General features: G+C 35.8%; 1 protein-coding gene across 5 annotated transcripts in view; it reads right to left on the bottom strand.

Moving 5' to 3' along the window:
* Window positions 1–4,529: 4,529 nt before the first annotated feature.
* SNTG1 (syntrophin gamma 1) overlaps window positions 4,530–24,300 on the bottom strand; it is a 320,666-nt gene continuing 300,895 nt past the window's right edge. For all 5 annotated transcript variants that reach the window (XM_063168615.1, XM_063168607.1, XM_063168586.1 and 2 more), the window contains 2 exons: window positions 19,577–19,687; window positions 4,530–10,744 (listed from right to left, as the gene is read on the bottom strand). In XM_063168615.1, the coding sequence (XP_063024685.1) occupies window positions 10,586–10,744; window positions 19,577–19,687 (270 nt within the window). In that variant the 3' untranslated portion in view covers window positions 4,530–10,585. The remainder of the gene's footprint in view (window positions 10,745–19,576; window positions 19,688–24,300) is intronic.

The raw sequence follows: 24,300 nt of genomic DNA, 5'->3' as shown, positions 1-24,300 counted from the left end.
AATCACTCAGAAATAAACTGTCTGATTACAAAGATGGAACAAGACTTGATAAATGCTAGAGATATTTTACCTCTGGTAAACCATAAAGAAAAGGTTTCCTATGTGCCTTTCATTCTTTCTCCTTTGCCCTTTTCAGGGCTTTTTATTTTCTTGTATTTAGTCATGGCTGGAAGTCAAAAGATGTGGAAAGGGTAGAACTGGCATATACATCCTCTAACCTGCCTATAAGAAAAAGAATTTGCATCCAAATATGCATCTTTACCCTGGCCCCCTTTGGAGCTGTCTCACAGAAAGCTAAATCTTAAAATGATGGCTCATCTCTCTATCCCTCCCCATCCACATAATGCAGGGCGGGGAGAAAAGAAAAAGTTTATGTTCTGGGTGATAAATGGACCTGTTCCCATACCCCATCCTCATTACTGATGAGCTGAGAGCTGATCACAAGACTGGAAGAGCAAGTGGCTCCATGATATACTAGCTTTGCACAGGATGCCTGTGAGTCACCAGTGTGATGTAGTCACAGAAATAACTCATGCCACCAGTCACAGTCCTTGCAGACAGTGACAAATGTCATGGCCATAGGGCAGGACATAAGGGAGATCATATCTGGACATGGCATAAGGTGCAGGAGTAGTCACAGTCTGGGAAAAAGGTAGAATTTGGAAGAGATTTAGAGTAAGGCTGCATCCCATTAGGATGGTGAGGAAACAAGCCAGAGAGCCTGATTAGCGAATGTCTGCACTGAGCAATGAAGAGCAGTGCTGAAAGCCCTGAGCTGCCATGGACTTTATCTGCTCTAGAAGCAGTACATCACAGCATGGTGCTGATGGGCTGTATTTATTATCTCAAAGTGCATTAAAGTGGATGAACAGCTTCTGGCCCTGAGCTGGTCTTGCTGCAGCACAACAGGTAGACAGATCAGCTGGAGTCAGCAATAGCTCAGGATTCTCTGCACCAAATTTCACTGCACTGCATCGACATCTTCTGTATGAGCTTGGTTTGTGCATTCAGGCACAATGAAAGCTGTCAGGGCATATGATTGCTTGCTATAAATATATCAAGAAGAGGAGGGGAGATGGGGGAATGATACTGGGGCTGGAAAAAAATTAAATTAGGGGATAACACTGGCATGAAGTCATACAGATATAAACTAGTCATAAATAGGTTTAGGCTGGAAATTGGAAGACAGTTTCAAACCATCAGAGCAGTGAGATCCTGAAGGCTTTCCAACAAGAGGAAGAGGGCCAAAAAGCCTAATTACTTTTAAGATTAGGTTTAAATATTTGTGAAAGGGTTATATGACATTGCTGCCTGAGGAAACTGGATAAGATTCAGCAGCTCAGGCAGCACTTCCTAAATTTATATTCCTCTGAACAGTTTCCTGCCATCTGATGAGCCCCTTGGCCATTCGTAGTCGTCACAAGATTGCCCTAATTTTCTCACAGAGCTCAGATCTCCCTAATACTGCACCACCACTGGGGCTCTCAGACTTCCTCTCAGGGGAGAGAGCTGTGTGTGCCCATGTGGAACTGCTTGCAGCTGCATGGAGCACCCAGACACGAGTTCTCATTTTACTTTTGAGTTTCCATGCTAAGTACAGCCTGAGCTCCTGATTCTTGTGAAATTTTGAAAGGCCTCAGATTCACACTTCTTTCAAATATTTGTCTTCTGGTGTGAAGAGAACCTAAATTGTTTGTGATCTTGCCCCAGTAGCACCCTTTGCTGCACCTGGTGGAACTGCAGTGCAAAGACCACTATCTCGCTTCTTTGCCTCAGTTAAGGGGTTTGACATTTCTGAGACCTTTTGTCTTCCCTCTCTGGACTCTTGAAACAAAATGAGAAAAAGAATAAAGACATCTAGCTAAAAGGATTTTGTATCTGTTCAAAGAAGAAAGGTGAGAGTTTGGATCTGTCAGCATAAGACCTTTCACTGAAACTGGTCTCAGAACTGGTCACTTCATTGCAGCTCATGGTACTTGGTGGAGCTTTTTTTAAAAAAACCCTCTTTTTTAAAAGTCTCTTTTTCTAGATATAGCTTCACATGACAATCTCAGCATCTCATAAAAATCTTTCTTATCCTCCATTCTGCAGAAAAAAAAAAAAGTTGTTTCGGTTGTACCTTATGTAATCCAGAAAAACAAAAACACTAGTATCTTCTATGCTCACAATTCTGCAAGGCCAAGTCAGGGAATATGGAGTGGCAGTGTTTCCACACAACCTCTTCCAGCTGGAGCTCCTTTTATGCTGTGTACTTTAGGAAAAAGAATAAATCTTCACTTATGGCCTCAAATTTTAAATCATCTCCAGACTGGCGAGCAAGCATTTTAGGCTAGCAAAATTTTGCTCTCACAGTTTTAAGGAGTCCTGAGCCAGGTCTGGTTGAAATCTGTGCTGTACATGACAAAGAAGAAAGGGATGGGAAGAAATTCTGCTCAAAGTGGTGAGAAGAGTGTGCATGCAAAGTACACAAAGCAAATGGCCAACAAATGCCAAATGAGGAGTGAAATCCTCCACTTTTCTGAGCAAATATATAGCAAGAACAACCATAGCACTACAGAGAATAAATTATTTTGCTTCTGGTTAGAAAATTAAAAGGATATTATTTTCAATTTATAAAGGGGACTGTGTTTTAAGAATACTTAAAAAAACCCTACTACTTGATAGGTAAATGTAATAACTTCTGTCCAAAAACTGAAAAAGAAACATCAGACAACTAAAATTTATCATTGAAAAGACATAAATATTATACTTTTTCAACTGTTATTGGTCAAATGCACAAGTAAACAGATCATAATTTCAAATGTTGCAAGAATATGGGCTTGGAGTAAAGGCATACTAGCTGTGGAACAAAATAAACATGAAATGAAAGAGTCTTATTCAAGGACTATATCTTAAGAAATTTTGATTACAACAGCTTTCATTTGAGGCCAAAACACATGGGGAGGATGTAAATTATCTTTTAAGATAATTTAGAAGATAATTCAGAAGAAGACAAGAAGATAATTCAGAAGAAGATAAGTATTTCCAGAAGAAACAAACCTTTCAGTCCTATGTGAGTTCGTGCTCTTAATACAAAATATAGTTCATACTTAATGTGCAAATGAAAATGGTGGCTATAAGAGAATTCCTGTACACTTGGAATATATGTACTATCAAGGTATTCCAAACTCTAATATTCTAAGTTTCTCTTCACCTCTTTTTTAAAAGATCTCACTCCCCTCATTTTTTCTGGCCTTTCACTTAAATGAGGTATAAACCCAAAATTTAGAGGAAGCTAACTGATTTGGCAGAGCTATGGATGTTTGCTGATTCACAACAGCCTAATCACTTCAGGGAATGTGGACTGAGAAATTTTTTAACACAAGGTATTCATCACACTTAAAACTAGCTCTTATTTGTCCTTCTCTTCAAGATGCTGAAAGGGCTGGGGCCACCAAAGAAGATTCCCTTGGGTAGAGGGCTGAGGAAGGCAACCCCAGCCTCTGGAGAAAGCCTTGGGAAGTGCTTTTGGAAGGGCTGAGAGAGACAGGTGACAGCAGCACTGTTGTAAGGGAGCTTACCTGGCATTCCCACACTTGGAGCACAAAAAAGGCATGAAAAATGTGCGTGTGAGATATGCACTGCAGACTCCCACCCTAAATTGACAAAAAAGGTACAAATGTGCCTGCAAAAAAGCAGGGACTCCCCATCTTCCAGCATCTCTTCCCTCAGTCAGAAAAAAAAAAAAAATTAAACTCATCAAGATTGTTTTTGCTCTAGTTGTTGCAGGACCATTTGAAAACTGTTTGGTTTCAAAGATATACCAAAATAACTTCAGGCAGAGCAATATTGGGCCTAGGTTAATTCCAACCAACTAAGCACTTTACTGTTAATGGTAAAATAATCTGGTGGCTGGGTGATAGTTGAGCTTCATAGCCAAGGGAGAATTGGATATTTCCAAAGCCCTAGTCAGGCATTAAGTGGGTGACAGGCCTTGTAGAAATGGTCATACCATCGCAGACATCTTTTAATGAAAAATCCTTTCCTTAGGATTTTTCCTCCTGAGAAGCAGAGAGGCCTCAGGAACAAAATGTGAACAATGGTTATCTGCTGCCGTGGAATGCAACAGGTGGGTCTGGGATTGGCCCATCTTGGATGTTTGTAATTAATGGCCAATCACAGCCCAGCTGGCTCGGACAGAGAGTCCAAGACAGCTGCCTTTGTTGTCATTCTTTCTTTTCTATTGTTAGCCAGCATTCTGATGAGAACCTTTTCTTCTATTCTTTTAGTGTAGTTTTAATGTAATATATATGATAAAATAATAAATCAAGCCTGAAACATGGAGTCAGATGCTCATCTCTTGCCTCAACATAAGACCCCTGTGAACATCGTCACAATCATACAAGGAAGGAATGGTCATTATTTCTATTAAATAAACACTTTTTGGAAAATAACTTTACCACCCCAGGTTCTTCAAATACTTTCTTGATTTCCCAGGCTTGGCTTTCAACAATATAAAACTCATACACTGTATGACTGAATGCAAAATATTAGTTAAAAAAGTATTTATTTTCTATTTTTTCTGCTATGTTCCATTACAAAAAGAAGCATAACAAAAACAAAACAGAAGATAGAATTTTATTAGTGGTACATTAATGAGCTTAAACAACTAGGTGACTTATGCTTGTCACAAATACATATTACAAACAATCACAAAACCTTAACTAAAAATGAAATAAATAATTTGAATAGCTTTTCTTATTTTTTTAATATTTATAAAATATATAGGACTTTCTATTACATTTTTTCAGTCATTTTAATCCATAACAAATTAAAATTTATGACATATATTGCAAATATGCTAAAGGGATAAGAATAATTAAAAAAATCTTTAAGTTCCTGGAGGTATGAAATAATAAATCTGTTAATGTTTATCAATTTATTATCATATATCCAGATTGTGCATACCCTGCAAAAATAGCCATTTCTTCAACTAATATACATATGTTTCTTTATAGTATTGTAGGTTTTTAAATATAAAGCTTCATGGATGTATGCTTCTGTTTCACAGTTGTGCCTTATATGTAAATTTCACTAATATATACTGAATATATTCCATTAGTATATACTAATATATAGACACACACCCCCATACATACACACACACACACCCACACATACACACAGAGCATTATATATTAGTATATACTGAATAGCAAAAGATTTCTGTATCAGATAGCTGGGATTCCTGTGGAGAAAGTTTTTGAAAGTGGAAGGCATGTACAGCATGGCGAAAACTGACAAGGAAATGCAAATGAAAGCATTTGTTTGCACATTGTTCAATATATTTCAATAGATTATGCAATGTACTGTAATAATATAGAGAATCTGAACAAGAGGTGTTTTTTTCCAGCATTCCAATGTTTTTTTCTTTATGGTTTTAAGAGGATATGAGCCACTGCCTCTGCTAAACTTCCTGAAAATGGAGCCAAGCAAGTAGAAATATGTTGACATTTTAGAACTTATTCCAGGAAAATAAAGTAATTCCACTTAATATCCCTCCAAGTCAGGAAAGCACTTAAGCACAGAAAAGACTTTATTTGCTATAACCTGAAAGTTAATCACACACTCAAGCTCTTGCCATTTTGCTCTTGCCATAAACCTTAACTCTGTCCCCTGGCCCTGTACAAGGTTTAGAGGCTCCATTACGCAGCTAAAAACAGTTTGGCATCTGTCTGAGCAACCGGAGTGAGGGAACATGGAAGGGTGCTTGGGGAGCCCAGAGCCAATATTCAGGGCTGTGTTTGTGGCAGAAGGGGAGGAAGATGCAGCAGGGGCAGAGGGCTGACCAGCATGGTGCAGCCTGCTTGCAGCCAATACTGGTGTGGTGAGGGAAAAAGTGATGCAGAATCACCTGTCTGGGCAGTGTCAGCCTTTTTCAGCTTCATTCTGCCCCTTGCTGCAGCACAGCATCCCCTTCCAGGCACTGAGCTCCAGGGGGCTACACTGAAGCTCAGCTTTTTTAAGCTTTTTTAGCTTTTTCAGCTTTTTCTTCATGGTGCATGAGCAGCAGCTGCCACAGCCCCAGAAAAGGCTGGCACCAGGACCTGACACTCTTGCTGGTAGCATCTCAGAGGGATTTTTCCTCTGGACTCATTTCAGTTGGGCTGCATGGTCTGAAAGCCCACTAGGACCTGGGACTGGGATGCTTGCTTAGTGTCATCTTGAAAGAAACAGCTCATGTGCTTGATGACTGCTCTGTGATAAGAAAAATTGCATGAGTGGCTGTAGGCAGGAGACTAGCTTAAAAAGCACATTCCTGATAAAATGAAAACACTAAAATAGAAGCACCTCTAGTTCCTTAGAGAAACAAAGAGAAAGAGAGACACATACACGTGCACCTTCAGAGATCTTAAGCTATATTCCCACCTTGCGTTTCCCTTTTGAAGTGCCTGAGGTTCAACCTCAGGCATCTAAGACAGGTACTTAAATTCTGGGATCTTAAGTGAGTCTTTCATGTTTCCCATAATACTGAACCAGTCAGAGGTGTGAGCTTTAAGCTCAGACTCATAACTGCCTGAGACAGAACTTTTTAAAATCAGCTTTAACTTTTTTTCAGACACTAGACTTTTTCAGAGACCAAACCACCACATAAAGAAATAGGGCTCAGTGTTTTCAATCTTAATAAAATTTCCAAAAGCTTTCTTGGAACTGCCAAGAAAGAATGAAAACTGATCTGAATTTCTAAGGGAACAGTTGTACATTCTCAAGACCGCAAGCCTTTTTTAACATTTTGGCTGATACAAGAAACATCTTAAGGCATTGAATAAAACAAATCAAATTTAAAGTAACGGGCTGCAGTGTTGACAACTACAGGTTTAATCATGCACTTTGAGGTGTTCTGATAAGTCTCTGCATTTAAAATAAATAAATATCATTTTGTGGAATCAAGAACTAATTTAGAAAACAAGATTTTCCATTATTCTTTTCTCAAAGCATATTGATACTGTATATTATTGGTTTGCATTCTTAATAATTCTAGTTTAATAGATAAAACTTTAAATGACTGGTTTAAAAAAATAGCCCTCTTACAACTAGCTCTTCTCCACTAAGTTCTTGATGTACTTAATTAACATGATAAAATGGCCAACAGCTAAATATATGCTGATTTTTATTTCAAAGGCGCCTTTGTGTTACTGGAATGCAAAGCTCTTCTGAAAATCTGTAACTGTTATTTTTAAAAAGATTTAGAAAATGAAGCATATTCATTTACTAATGAAATCAAGAATAAATGTATTCAAATTTGTAACACTTCCATAATAAAATTATGCTAACGCTATAACCTAGCATATGATTAATTCTGTGCAGACCAGACAATCTAAAATTCCCATCATAAAGCAAACCAAATCAAGCAAAATACATTTAGTTATACTTAAGATTACGTATTTTTGGCATACTATATAACATCAATAGGCACAGTACTATAAAGAATTTTCTTTATTAAACTTACTTGAAAATATCATGACATAAAGAGAACAAATTACGTATTATGCTATGGATTGGTTTGTTTACTCTTTCTTGTTAAAATATTTGCTATCACTTGCATACAGATTTTTAGCAAAAGCTGATGGCTCATTATAATTCTGTCTTTTCATTGTCAATGGTCTGTGTTGACTTAAAAAACACTTTTGTATTCATTATACTCTATGTGTGAAATGACAGGCTGAAACGCAAAGCCTGAGTTTTGACATATGCATATGGAGTTCACTATGCTTTAAATGTAGGCATTTAAATGCAAAATGCAGCCATTTAATATGTTTGTAAATTTTATTTTGATATTTCAGGATTAGTTATAACACAGAATTTAAAATTTTGCCTCTTTGGTTCAAGACTGAATTTCTGACCAAGTTGCTCTACAAGGGCAAGGTTGGATGCAGAGTCGCCTCTGAATATTTTGTCAGGTCACTGCACAAATGCCTGCTGCATTTACAAATCAACACTGACCTGCAGTTAAAGCTATGACATCTTATATTCTCTCAATAGCACTTTTCTTCTTGAAAATAAAAGTACTGATGAAGCCCCACCAGTTTACATCCTTAGAAAAGCAACAACAACAACAACAAAAAATTACAGGCTAATGTGTTTCTTAAATATTCTGTATTTAATGCTCAGTTGCAAAACTCTCAGTGATGAATCCAGGTGTTCTATAAAGAGAATTCTTGACAGAGATCTTCAGGGGGGCTTTCATATTCCTTCATCTACAGAAATTTGCAATGGCATATTTTGTGCTGGTTTGGGTAAATGTTACGCTCATTCAAGCATGACTCCTAAACACCCCTCAGATTCAGTGATGCAACTGCACATCACATGAACAGTTGAAGAGAAAATATTCAACCAGCAGCTGACCAGTTTCGGATTCTGCTATTGGCAGCAGAGGTGGTAGCACATGGCCACACTGTTGTGACAGTGCCACAGTAATGCACTGAAGTAGAGGAGATTATTTGGGAGCACTGAGAACTGTCATTAAAAGATATTAGGCTTCTCTTTTCAGCACTGTCAATGCTCTGCCAAAATTTGTGTTTCCTGTATATGCTTTCTATACCAGGGCAGTGCCTGAGTTACCTTTGTTAAACCTCTTAAACTGTTATAGCTTTAGATTCAAAATATCTGGGGTTTGTGTCCAAGCTCGAGATCCTATGGACAGCCATGGTAGCTTTATCTATCCTTCAGATGTGACCCCCTTATTTAGGGACAATTTATTAAAAATTTCATTATGGTGTCTATGAAAAGATTGAATTTTGATGCCACTTAGAGTGGCATTTAATAGCTGGATTGTTACATCATTCCACTGAATTTAGGATAGAAAATAAATGTGTGGCCCTTGAAGGTGTACTAATAGGAAGTACGTGTGTAACAGAAGACATTTGAAAGTGATAAAAGAGTTCCCCTCTCCCAAATATTTTCAGATTATTTGGAACTAGTATCAAATTAGATCAGCTATGCTACAAAACAATGTTACTCTCACACAAGTAAATCCAAATATTTCTAATGCAAAGCAAAAAAATCAGACACATGATTTGCTCCTTAATTTCATTCATCTTTTGTCCTTGCTTTGCATTTTGAATTGCTCCCATTTGGATAAGTTCTCCTCTGGCTTCACTTTTGAAGTATTGATCATCTTAACCCATAGAAATGTATGTTATAGAATTACTCCTTCTGCTACACAAGGAAGATGGTGGTCCTATCTCATAAGTGCCTCTAACAAATCTAAGTGGAGGGGGGGAAAAAGGTAGTTTTGATTTCAAAACAATAAATAGAAACCCCAAAAACTACTCCTGAAAATATATACCTTTTTTCCACACGAGTCACTCGTGTGTGTCATAGCACAAAAATTATATTATAAAATTTCAATTAAACAAAGTTAATAATTTTAAAGTCCTTTATATTTAATCATTAAATGATACTCTGAAACTAGTACTTGATCCAGAATGATGCAAAGGTCTTAAAAAACAAAGAAATTATGCGTTCTGTAATGCATTCTTTATAGCGTATTCAATTTATTCCTGTCTTACTACCAATATATTTATTAAATAACTTATTAAGAATTCAAAGGGTAAAATAATTTTTAAAGTATAATGAAAAATGTCTATTTGTTGAGAGTTTAAATGAAACATAAGTTCCAACTATGATGTGAAATCAAGGTTACCCATGGAAACAATATATTAAGTGAATTGTCTGAAACAATTTCAAACTCTTGTGAACAAAGACTGTTAGATTTACAGTATTTAATTCTTAACAAAAAAAAGGAGGAAATAAACAGATGACACACTATGTTTTGTACTTGCACTAATTTATAATTAAAATTAAATTCATATGCCATTAATTTTACTTGAAGAAGAGGGACTTATCCATGAAAGTGTTTTTTCTTTTTGTGGCTTGTTTTGTTTTGTTTTGTTTTTTATGTATCAGACCAGTATGGCTATATGTTTGCTGTTGTTCCTGTTAGATGAAGAGAACAAAATGGAAAAAGCAGCATGATTCCATGTATGAAAACAAGTGTGGATGTACAACAGTGCTTAAAGTGCTTTCTTATTTGAGGAGGTACTTACACAAATGTCTTTTCATGTTTATCTCCTTTGTCACCATGTACTGTATGCTTGGTCTCATTTACAATATAATGATAGGGCATTATGTTCATACTCAGAGTTTAGCATATTGTCATTAAAAAACATCTGAAAAGAGGAAAATGACAATTCTATTTGTGTATTATTACAGCAATTGGAAAATTTTATTAAATACTCAAGTGCTTCATTTCGCCATTTATTCCTTTGCTTCCACGGTTGCTTAAAGCACTATGTAAGTACAAATAGATAAAACTAAAAGCATATCCATCCTATTCTGGGGTTTTGACTAGGATTATTTACTGATGTCTTGCAGAACCGAGATGAAATTATGATCCCACATCACCATTTATCTGCTGATGCTGCAAGATGTCTTGCCTCCAGGGTTGGTTTCCACATACATGGTTCACCAAAGGTCTAAATCTTATGGATATTTATACATTTTTATGTCTCCTTGTTAAGTGGCAGTGCTGTCATGGGGGATGTCAAGTAGAATACTTTAATTTGCCAGTACCAGAAGTTGTGGGAGCAGCAGAAGCTGTGGCTTGGCTGCCTACATACAAAGGGTCCAAACAAGCCACTTTGGCTGCAAAGAATGAGTGGATACAGTGAAGGACTGCAAACAGGTTAGAAAACTCCAGCTCCTGGAAGTGAAGAAAAAAAAAAAAAGATTAAACATGAAATGGAAAAATACCCCATAAGCATATAACCAGGAATGAACCACTGTTACAACAACAATAATTTTAATATTTTGATGTAATTCCGTTAATGTGCCTTACAATTCTCCATTATAGAGACTTAGGCATTGAAAATGGAATATTCTGTAAATAATTGCTTGGAGGCTAAGATGGACAAATTTCTGTGTTAAGTGCCTCATAGAAATATGAGATCCTTCTAGCTAAAGGGGAAAGAAAGTGACACTATATAATTTTTATTTTGCCCAGGTTAATGCATATCTGGCACTTTTGCAGGTTAATTTAGATAGAAACTTTATGGCTGTGCTATAACAGTCTGCACACCTCTGGACTACTACCATTTAACCAATGTGCCCACAAAAATTAATAATGTTGAGTTCCACATATATTACATTTGTTCATAATGTCTCCTTCACACTATTAATCAGCTACTAAATCACACTATTAAACAGCTATTTTCTTACCTGATTCTTCAATATATATTAAAAAAGAGAGGATATATTTTCAAAATATGCTACTATCACACAGTGATAATTTGGATTTGTTATTGGGCCAAAAAATGAATATACTCCATGGTTTAAATTTATTAGGAATATTATAAAAAATTCCTTGTTTTTCTGCTTTTATTTACATTTCTTTATAGCCTCTTCAGCAGACTAGCTGGACTTTTTTGGACCACACCAGAGACAAAATAAATAAAAACTACATTTTTAAACACATATAAATTTGCTCCTTTATGTCTAATTGACCTTATCTGATCAATTTTTTTAGATTATTTTCAGTAAGTGTTTTTGAAGCTGGTATTTAATCAATAAACATCTGTTGTATTTGTAAGCAATTACAGAGGCACTTCAATACCTCAGTAATTCAATACTTCAATAATTCAATACTTCAATATAAGTCTAGGGGAAGCAGTACAGATTTTACATTTCTGCTTTGATTCACTGCGCATATGGATTTTTTCATTGCAACATGAAGCCAATAATTGCTATCTGTGGTATATTCTACTTGTCTTTCTGTCTAGCATTGGTATTACCAGGCTGTATAGTGCCAGGGTTTTGCTCATTTGTTTAGAAGAATATTGAAAATGTTGTAAATTCAACAAAAATTGCTAAATCTCTCAAAGGACATCAACCTGCAATTTTCTGCCTCTTGAGATTTCCTGGAAGACACTGCTTCACAGAATACATGGGGACATTCACAAAGCCCTCATGGGTGAGGGACAGCAGCGTGAAAGCAGACAGCTGGATGTGCAGTGTCCAGTGATGTACTGAATGGGTGAAGCTTTGTTCAGGTCTCCTGCAGCCTCAGCACATCTCCTTCAGACATGCTCAGAAACAAACTGATGACAGCCCATGAGGTTCTTCAAACTCCCCTGATGACCAATTTTCAATAAAGAAGAAAAAATTTATGCCAAGTTTCACAAACCTGCCAGCTGTGTCTATATAAAAGACTAATCCATTTAGAGACATTCTCAGTTTTAAACCCAAAGAGGATGGAAATTTTATCACTCCATCAATGCGGATTTTTCCTCCCTTAAATTTTAAAATAAAAAAAATTTATCATAAATAAGAAAACAATGGTCATTCACAGATGAGGAAACAAGGAATTATGGAAACTATTTCAGAATAACAACTATGAGTCATTGGAATTAAGTTGCTTTTCAGTTAACTTCATTTCATTAATTTATTTTTTTACCTTTTTAGTACTATAAAAACACACCCTAAGCTTTAGGTAAGGGAATAAATATTCAGTGGAACTGTGAAATATTTTTAATATCAATTGCATGTATTATCTGTAGAAAGACTGCAATTCCCCCTATGTCTCAACAAGATAACCATATTAAAACAAATGCTACAGTTGGAGAATTGTTCAAGTCAATTAGATAATGTTGTTGCTATCATAATTACTGGACACTGAATTTTCACAGAGCATGAGTATAATTATTTCCAAGAGTTATCACAGCTTTCTGCAATAGTAACACATCAGGAGTATCCACTGCTCAATTGACCATCAAGGGAAATGGGTGAGGCAACAGAACATCCTCTGGATGTTCCAACTTGATAACTGTTATCAACTGTAATGACACAACATGGAAATTACCTTGACTGCAAAGAACAGCACTGAGAAATCAGCAAATGCTCAGTTATTATTTCCAATGAAGACATGCATTTTTAACTAGAAATTAAAGCACCTTGAAGCACAGTAGGCTGACTGGTATGTGGCAAGTACAAGCGGGTCTGATTAATGGCTGCAACTCAGTTCCCAGAAGCCTGATTGATGGGAACAAGACATTATCATCAGGAACTACACTTTTCAGGCAGGTCAGCCTAATCACAATAAACCTTAACAAACAGATACGACTCCATGTAGGGCTGCTGACAGGAAAAACATGCCCTCACCTCTGCTGGGAACTTGCCCTTTTAGGCGTCTCCAGGTTGGCACTGCTGCCAGCAGACAGAGGGGAACCCACAGACCCTTGTGCACCCCCAGCCACCCTGGTTGTTTCTGTACACACTTTGTCCTCTGCCATATTTTTGTCTGAATACACTTTCCTCTAGGCAGGGTAGTGTGTACTGCACACATGGGACAGATGAAGTTTCAAGTGAACAGACAAACTCTAAGAAACCTGAAAAAATATGCAATTAAGCCCTTGAAGTTGATACCAGTAGGGAAAGTCACATGCTCTGAATCCTCCAAAAAGCAAAGAAATCCTAATTTAAGCCACTTCTACTTGGCCATGCAGAAGTACACAATTTACTATTATTACAATTTCCAGACTGTTGCCTGTACAGCTCAGCTAAGACCCTACTCTTTGAGGAGTATCAGTGTACCCTCTGGTCTTCAAATTGTCTTTCTAAGCTATCTTTTGATTAAACTGCTCTCACCTTACATTGCTGTCATTACACCAGATTGTTAAGGAACATCTGCACTTCCTGCTGAGGACAACATAAGTGGGCGAAAGGGCACGTGAGAAAGATGCAGTCATTGAAAATGTCAGAAGTATATTGGTATATTGGAATTCTAGTAGCTTTCACAAAGAAAGTCTTTGCAATTGAACAGACAGAGAAAGAAGGAGAAAAAAGGGAGTTTTCCCAAAAAAAAAAAAAAACCAAAACAACAAACCTCAACAATCTCTTATTGCATTGTATTATACATATATTATGTAGTATGAAACAACTACATAAATGATACATTTACAAAATCCAGCAATTTTGTTTTGAAGTACCCTAGGTATATTTAAAAATTTTTTCTCTTTCATCCATATATAAACAGCTGACATGAGAAGACATTTGTTCATCAAAAGTGGAGTTACATGGTCTCTCTAATTTGCATAGTATCTGATCTAAAATAGATATTAGACAAATAATCCATGTGCAAGACATGGGGAAACTAAAAACTGAACCACAGAAATCAAAAGAGGTCAGAAATGTGAATTCAAAAATTCAGAAACTGCAACTGAGCAATCACTCTATAAAAATCTTAAGGCTGTATACTTATAACCCATTTAAAGATGATACTCTAAATGTGACAAGCACTGTGATGCTCACTGAAAAACCCTCAAGGCTAAGAACACGGATTAATTTAAAATTGCATTTTGGAGAGCAGACTTGAAATGAGCAGAAATGTCAGCCTGGAAAATGATGCAAGCACCCATCAAGTCACCTTGCAACAGTAGAAAGTGGGTATTTTGTTCACAGTAATGTGATCAGTAGTCATTCAGGATATTTAGATTACATTTCTTTACAACATAATTTCAAGTACTATTAATTGGCATTAATTAATACTAAGATAGTATTAATTAATAATGAGAATAATGTGAAATCCTTGAAGTTTAATTTCTTCCTTAGCTGATACCATATTTGTGCCTTCTTTGGTTTTCCATATTCAAATAGATATATTTGATATATAGATATATTTGATGACTGGACCTTCATCTTGATAAACTTATTTTTGTACCCACTTCAGTTTTGTACTGCTCAGCTTAGGAGTTCAGCCAATCTGTGAACAAAAGCTCACCTGATGCAGCACAGCAATGTGGCTTTGCCTTTTTCTGAGAGAACTGTTGTGCTGCAAGTTGGGGAGGTGAAAGCACAGACTGAAGTGCAGCTTTTGAGTCATACGTGTTTTATCAAGCACAGAAAGACCCTCAGTTCCCAGCTTGGTAAAAATTCAATAATGTAATAAGATGCTGATTTTTATACACATCATTTACTCCTATGTTTGGAAGCATATGTTTATGTCAAAACAGGAACTCCTAAAGGTTTAAGGTGCTCTTCTGTTTTGTCCAAAATGTCTAATACTTAGATTATATTGAAGGTCACACCACTGAGTTTATTACAGTCCTTAGATTTTGTATCACCTCCAGAAGCTGCTGTGACACTATTGAGACACTAATAGATCATTAAACTATAGCTAAACAAACAGGTAAACGGATAAGAAACTAGATAGGAAGCCGTACAGATGCAGAGAAAGTTTTGCCCTCCTGTGCTTAGGTTTTGTTTTTTTTTTTTTTTTTTAACCCAAGTTAGTTCTTTTTTTAACCCAAACAGCTCAGTAAGAACAAATACAGGGACACATTGGCTCCACATTCTGTCAAGGTGACAGCTCTATTTTGTAGCTCTCACTCATAAAAATTTTGTCTCACTGAGCAAAATTGTGCAATATCTCCTGCTGAGTGACAGCTGGGAAATAACCTACAGATTGGAATGTCTAAGGGGTATCAGTGATTAATGCTACCCTTAAGTGGTTTTCTTGTCAGAAACCACTTAGACCTTGCCTTAGATACCTTCTAAGTTAGGTGTTTGCTTTCAGGCCCCCTGCCATAGACTCACTGCTGTGACCTATGGTAATTATTCTTCAGATTTTTAGACTGGAACTGCTTAAATCCATGAGGACACATTTCTTTTATTCTACATAATATATCTTTACAATAACATAATTTCACTTAGAGAGAAGCCAAAGAAAAAAGCATGAGTACAATGTCTCTACAGGAAAAAAAAAGGCAGTATTTGAAATGTTTAAATACCTAAAATTATTTTAAAGCTGAAAAGAACAATACTGGGAAATAAGTCAAATTCTAACTAAATCCATAGCACAAGCTGTATGTCTCAAGGCATGCCATTTTAAGTCAGGCATGAAACACACTATAAAAAATGTTGACAGTATCATAAAAATCTTAGCTCTTCAGTGTCAGTGAAGGACTTTCTTTTACTTAAGAATATAAACTCTGGTGGCAAGTGTTTTTCCCAACAACAACAATAACAACAACAACAGCTAACAGATAACCACCAGTACAGGGTGCTTGACTTTACTCCAAAATGCATTTTTCCTAGATTTTGCTAACATTTACATTGGTATCTCAGTATATTCTACCAGAATACAGACAAGGTGCTGGACAATTATGAAGATAGCATGATAAAATTTAAAATGTGGATGCATACTTATTTTTTTCCCAAGAAATGTATATCTGCAATTTGGATCACATTTCTAGAACAACAACAAATTTGTCTAAGTTTGGATCAAAATTCAATAGATGAGCATTTTGACACTCGATTCTGCAGATCATGAATAAGTGTTCTAAAGCTAAAGGGTATTATCACAGAGGTTCAACTTGCCATAATCACACACATCTGGGAAAGCATGAAATACACAAAATGTTCTGCATTATAAATGAAGGAAGATGGGAAGAATTTGGGTTTTGATAACTCATATTTTTCTGTGAAGCTATTATATAGAAACATAGAATAATTTAGGTTGAATAGGATGTTTATTGAGTCCAATGGTTAATCCAGTACTGCCAAGTCCACTACTAAACCATGTCCCCAGGTGCTACCTCTACATATCTAGATTGTCCCTTTGGGGGTGGTGATTCTGCCACTTCCCTGAGCAGCCTGTTCCAATTATTGATAACCCTCCTGGTGAATATATTTTTCCTAGTATCCAACCTATACCTACCCTGGTGCAACTTGAGGCCATTTAATCCAATTGCTTGCTGCTTATGAGAACAGGCTGACCCCACCTGGCTACAATCTCCTTTTAAGCAGTTGTAGAGAGCAATGAGATTCCTCCTGAGCCTCCTTTTCTCCAGGCTAGACAACCCCAGCTCCATCAGTTGCTCCTCATCAGACTTGTGTTCCAGACCGTTTACCAGCTCTGTTGGCCTTTTCTGGACTCACTTCACCACCTTAATGTCTTTCTCTTAGTGAGTGGCCCAAAACTGAACACAGTATTTGTGGTGTCTGGAAAGTTACCTGCTATGCCCTGCTTCCACATTGCTGCTTGGGAATAAGTAAGTAAAGAGCCCTAAAACATTGCTGCAATGGCTCCTCAAATTTTGGTTTTTAATCCCTGCAGAGTTCTGCTTTCACCACATTCTGATTATTCCCTGTGTATTATAACTTAGGAAAAAAAATAATAGAATCATAAAGAAAATGCTGCAGCATGAATATTCATCACAACCTTTAACAGATGTTTTACAAAATTTCCATCCTCTGATTTCAAATGAAGTCTGCATACAGTATTCATGAAATCTGGCATTAAAAATATTTCTGAAAATCTGATTAACATTTCTTAATGACTCAACAGTTCCACAAATAGTTATACTTCTGACTCAGGAATGTAAAGCAAGAAAATAGAGGCTAGACTGTTCCACCTCTCCTTACGATGAATAGTGCTTTAAATCTATGAAAGATTTAAAGGATACAGAAGGGGCCTTTCCACAAAATTGCAAGGTAGCCAAAGTTGAAAATATATGACCCCAGAATCTTCACATTCATTTTACAGACACATTTATCTACATTTCTTAGATTAAGCAACATACTTAATATGTAAACAAATTGGAATAGATAGAATTGCATAAATATAAATGCCACAGCACCTTCCAAAGAGAATGTAACTTGACATCTTTGCATGTAGTTGATATGCTTTGCTCACAAAGTAAATAAATAAATTCTTATTTCAAAATTGAGTAATGTGAAAGTTTAAATTTATAGTAAAGAGCAGCAACCAGGAAACAAGACAGCATATTAATAAGCATGTTAGCAGGTTTGTATAATACCCTGACTTCATAAGGTGTAACGTAGCATTTCTACCTTAATAAAAGTTTGGTAGAATTTTCTAAAACTCAATTTGAGTGGAAATAATAACAGGTACAATAAAGGCACAGGATATCTCTAAGGCTTGTGTATGTCCAACATACTCACGTATCTCCAAGTGATTTATATGACAGATATAATTTAAAGCTTTAAAAAACCCTATTTTTTCAAAATCTGTATTTTATTATTTGTTGTTTTTTTTTAATGTAATTCAGTATTAAAAATTCATTCTAATTTTACCAGTTTAAAAAAAAGAAAGGAAACTAAAATCCCCAAAATCCCCAAACACCCCAACAGTCATTCTTGGACTCCTATGAATTTTTGTTAGTGCTAAAATAATGTGTTAATATGAAAGCAATAGCAGACAGATATTAGAAAAATAATGATGACTTTCATCCTTCATCTGTACATAACAGCAGGATAAATTTTAATATTAAGAGAAAATCATCCTCATGACATTAGGTTAAACTTTATTGTCTTATTAGAGCTGAAAAAAGTTCTGCACCACTAAAAATATTTCTGAAGGAAATCAGAAATAAGAAAATATTTATCTTTGAGATGCAGCGGAACATGAAGGTATCAAAACTGTGGTCCCCACATTTTATTGCTGTTAATTTAATGGGAACTCTTACATACCTTTATTTTACTGTACTTTATTTGAGTAAAACACTCAAAATCAAGTAAATAGCTGCTGGGTTGAAAATAATATGAAGCATAAAGAGACATGGAGAAAGATGCCTAATGTAGCTACTGGCATTTAAACATATAACTATCCCCAAAACAATGCATTTTTTCTTTACATATTTTATAATACTCTACATATTTAGCACTTACAGACAATTTATTGAACCATTTCCTTTTTGCTCATGGAACTGTTTTGTTATCACATTCATTCAGCAATTTTGCCTTCAACATGCTCAGGAAAAGCAGTATAGTAAATGCTTTAAAAGCAAAGCTTAGATATCAGCATGAGAGAGTGTTTAGGTTTATACTAAAATTTAGATTCTAGTCAAAAAAGAACTTTGACCCAGACTCTAAGGCAGTTACAACCATTGCAGACCTTGGGAAGATCACTGCTCACAAACATTGAGACAGTAAATGGCTGTATTCTCAAAAGACATAAATTGTAGTAAGCTTAAATCTCTCACAGCTACTATTTTCATCAATTAACTCTTGGATCAAAAGCATGCCTGGAAATACAACTTTTCTGATTTTGCACTGGGTACAGACACTTCAGTCTTGGATGTATTTAATCCACACGTTTTTTTTTCCTCTGAGAAATAAAAACAGATTTTTAACCTTTGCTGAGTTTTGCTCCCAGGTTGACTTAAGGATATATTTTTCATCATTTCTTCATGATACAATTATAGGGCAAGAAACAGGGTATTCAAGCTCTCAGATAGCTTTATCACAATGACAAAGAGGAGAGTTGGAAAACATGCCTAAACCCATATATACCATACATCATGTATTTTAGTATTTTTAAATCTAATTACACATTTCAAAAAACTTCTAACTGGATGAAAGTAATTTGTTCACTTTTCTTCAATTTCATCAGTTTTCTTTGCATTTTTTGTGCGTTAATCTAATATTTCCAAGTAACTTTGTTTACTATACTTCCCCGCTCCCCTAGCTGCTTTGAAAATTGTATATTGCCTTTAAACAAACAATGTATTGTTTTTACCTTTGCTTCGATTTGTTTAGTATCTTGGTTTTGGAACAAAAATTTGATTTTGCTCTTCCCATCATCTGAAGAACCTTTGAGCTGGGAAAACTTGTACCTCCAAAGCACAGCCTAAAGGGGGAAAAAACCAAACCAAAATATAAAAAATCATGCACAAATAAGTCAATGTAGTTATCATTGAAAATTGTATTAGAAATAGCTGATCTCCTTTCAAGGCAAGTTTTCACACCTCTATGGTACATAATTAAATAAATGTAGTGTTTTGTGGTCAGATGTTCCTTTAATCATAAAGATATGTTACAATTTGTGGGTGCTTGAATAACACCTGTCAGACTACATTTGTGAAATTTACCCTGAAATTCCTTTATCTATATTTAGTATTTAAAGAAAAAAGAAAGATTTTTTTTTCCACTGATGATCTGTGGATTTGCTACTCTATCTGAAGTGTTGATCTGACATACAAGACCCTTCCTTCCATACTAAAAATTCTAGTCTCAACATAAAGGGCATATCATAGTAAAAACAAATCTCTATTTTTAAAAGATAAAATAACAAAAGAAATTTTTTAAAGAGAACATAGTTTGAGTTTATTTATGAGAACTCTAGTGAGGAATTTGAGCAAATCATTAATTCTAATCGTATCAGTGGTCTTTCAAGTAATTGTATTATGAATTGTAATGTGTCTTGTTGAAAAAGATATAGTGCTTTACAAAGTAAATATACAATTAATAAAATGTACAGATGTCTAGAAAATCATCTCTTCATAATTATATTTAGTGTGGATTTATGGAGACTAAAACAATTTTAAACTACTTTGCTTAAAAATGGAAAAGAGCTATTTTTGTTGTCTTTTCCTCCTCATTTAAAGACATCCCCCACCATCCAGATATTTTCGATTCTTAAAATGCTTCACTGTGATTCCAGTAGCATTTCACATAATTAGGAGGTCATCATCACTTACATTGTTCTACTACTTTCATGAACAATAATTTCACAGGCATCTGACAGCACAGAAACTTAAAGCAACACTTTTGTACAAAGGTTTATAAATTACTCCCTCTCAGTGGTGTAGGACAACACTTCCATCTGTGCCCTTAGTCTTTATCCATGAATGGTTTAGTATCTACTGGGAATTAAACTGAACATGGGGGAGATCAAATCTTTAACTGTCCTAAATCTATGCAGGCCCCTTTGCTTTGGGATGTGTTGGTCTCTTTACGACTGGCAAAAACCTCGACCCTGCACCAAGCTGAATAGAGTTTGTTGTGTTTGTCTTAGGGGACTAACGAGAAAAGAAACCACAAGGACAGCATCTTAACTGTGCACCATACACAAAGCAAGCGCTAGAATTTTTCTGCACAATTGTCTCTATATAGTTCCCCCTTCCAGATTAAAAGAAAGAGCCCCAGTCTCAGCACCACTTTCATTCTCTGTGTGTAAGTGACAGGTGAGCTCCCATCTGCCATAAACAGAGTTAAGGACATTCTGTTTCACATAAACCACAGGAATTTGGCAGTTTATGTGAAAATATATCCTATTTGTTTCAAATGTTGTCCTCCTGAGTCCACCAATCTGTGCTACAGAAAATAGAACAGCTTCCCTCATTTCTATGTGTGTGAAATTCCTTTGACTTTGTTTGATCAAAGATGTTTATTTATATTGTACAAATAGTGAGGTAAAAAAAAAAATCTAAGCAAAACAATCTGGTACATAACATCATTCAGCTGGCTATATTCCTACCTGCTTTGTAAACTCCTTTTTATTTTACAGATCTACGAAATCTTATCAGAAGATCAAGACCATTGCCTTTCTGCAGGGACAGCAAATCTACTTAGGTATGTCATTTCCTGGATGAGAAATGTAAAGGGCACTGATTGTCTCTTTATCTCAGGAGAAAACAATCAAAGCAATGAGCTATCATCTTTCTCTTCTCTGATGATATATGGAGAGGCCAGGACAGAGATGCAGCTTTAACAAGGACCCTTAGATGTGCAGGCAAAATCCCAGGGTACCTGGCCTTATTCCCAGTCAGATTAAGTTTGAATGAAGATGAAGGATGTATAGAACTGAGGTACTTTGACATTTCTATACTTTGCCATGTACTTCATTCCCATTCAGAGGAAAGAGAATGACAGTCACACCAAATCCCAGGCACAACTCAGGAACACACTTCAATTTATGCATAGCATTGGTTTTGGAGACTACTACTCAGCCAGGGCTCTTACTTAAGAACATTTCCAAATCAGGTTTATAGTGTGGAGAGAACTAATCTCAACAAAACTGCACTTCAACATCAAGATACTAAAACAAGCTCCTCAAACCTAGTCTCTGCAGAGACAAATACTCTTCATCTAAAGTGTAAGGAGTAGAAATGCTATTGACAATGCATTAAATGATTCCCACATGAAAGAATTATCTGCTCCTTTTGAGTGATCTTCAACAAATTGCACACACTTTCCCTCAAAATTGTCCACACGAGGGATCGGTCATTTGCAAAAATAAGAATAGGGAAATGTTGAGAGCTTTAAGTCACCAAGTCATGAATACAAAGTATTTCAAGCAAATCACTCTGGCTATTTCTTTTTCTAGAGAAGCTCGGAATTAAAAATCCTACATCCTCGTTTGAAATGGCAAGAACTGGTTCATTAGGATAGAGTCTGGATGTGTGTTTACTTCATTATACTATACTGCATTAAAAGTGTTACAGATAGCTTAAACCACTTAAACTAGAAGTTCAAATTCTAGATAGCAAAAGTTGAGTAAATTAGTTAATTATATGCCCAGTAAGACCCGTTTAAATCCTTTCTCCTACCAGAGAGGTTGAAGTGCTGCCCTGTGTAGCCCATTTTGTATACATAAAATGTCTACAAGGCAGACAAAATGCTGTGACTGCAGACACATTGCTCAAAATAAAGTATCTTGGGGATCACTGGATTAATCTCTCTGGTTTCATATGTTCTGAGTGTGGTTCTTTTCATTTTCATTGCTGCAAAATGCATAAGCAATGAACAGGGACCAGACCTATCCTTTTTCAAATACTACTTTATAGCACCACAGTAAGAAAGGAGACCAGACCCACTCACCTGAGCACCAGTTTCACACAGATGTGAAACTACAGCAGTGACATTAACACAGGAGAGAGTTTCATGTGATGTCTTTCATGATCCTATAGCTTGACTTCAGTGTTTAAGGGTTCACTGTGGTTACTCTTCTCAATTCTAATTTTAAAGGCTAATTCTCCTGCATTATATATAGCTATCCTTGGAAATACTGATCTACATCACTGTCACAGTCATTATTTTTTAACGTCTTTGAATATCAGAGTTCCTTGAAACCATTTGTTGAATGATGATTGCTTCAGAAAGTTAACATAGGCTGTTATAATTTTGTATAAATATATTTATGTATACATACTGACTTTTAACCAATAAGTACACTTGTAAAACATGCTGGCCTTTTTGAAAATTGTTGAACACCTAAATGTGTGTTACATAAAATTTTTCTAAATAATTTTTCAGGAATTATGAACTATAAGCAGAAGTACTAGTTTGCAGTGTTACAGAGCTCAGCACTCATAGGGCTACTTTTAGCTGACAAAACCAGCATGTTCTCTTCAAGTGGCTTCCTCATTAACTGTGCATAACCTGCATCACTGAAAATCCTTTATGGCTCTATATACAGCATTTATAGGAAGCAACAAATTTTTGTTTGCCCTAAAATAGATTTGACATGTGGGTCAGATACCAATTCCTTTTAAAGCACAAATTGCAACCGAATTAAAAAAGATTCTGTTGTAGACAGTGGCATCAGCTACTCTTGAGGATGCTGGCACACCTTTTAAGTCATGGCACACAACATTAGGATGCCTTAATTGAAGATTAAGAGGAGAACTCAGTATGCACTGTTTATTGCTTCTCAATGAATGAGAGAAAAGTGAACTCTCATTTAATGAGTAGAGATAGAATTTAGGAACAACAACAAGCAGTCCAATTCAGCAAGTGGGGACCAAGGCATTCACTGAAAATACAACCAGTGTCTCAATTTGCACAGTCCCAGTGTGGCCACAGAAAATCTGACATAATTAATCCATGTCTTGAAAAATGCACTGTAAGAAGACAATCTCTTTGAACAAATACAGTATGTATCATGCATACAATTGGAAACAACTAATAAGATATAAATCCTTTTTCCAATTATTATTCATATATTGCTTAGGCTGCCTTTTGCATTTTACACCATTTAATAAAATTAACTTCAAAGAATACCAGAATGCAATGCAAACAAATAAACTGTGCAGACAAGCTGACAAATTAGATTTAAGACTCCTCTTGAGATGTTATTGTAATAACAAATCATCAAAAAGCAAAATCCTGTATTCACTGAATTAGCAGGATTTTTTTTTCCTGTGACGTATAAGGGACCAAGATTCTTCACCAATACTTTTTAATGAGAAATATTTTATTTATAAGTAATCATCTAGGATTCATTTGTGCTAGTCTTTGCAAACAAATTACTGCCTATTATCTTCTGCTAGTATTATTCTACTATAATTAAAAAGGATGCTCTCTGCGTGCATATTTTTATTTTATAGTTGGTACTTAAATGTAACATACAAATGACACATGGAAGAAAAGCTATTGACTTGTCTATACCTGTAATACAGCCATACAAATGAAGAAAGTTATTATTGTTTCTATTCTTAGCAATAGTGCTAGATCTAGAAC

This window comes from Melospiza melodia, chromosome 1 (genome assembly GCF_035770615.1).
Source record: "Melospiza melodia melodia isolate bMelMel2 chromosome 1, bMelMel2.pri, whole genome shotgun sequence".
NCBI lineage: Eukaryota > Metazoa > Chordata > Aves > Passeriformes > Passerellidae > Melospiza > Melospiza melodia.
This window is presented reverse-complemented; position numbering and strand designations above follow the sequence as displayed.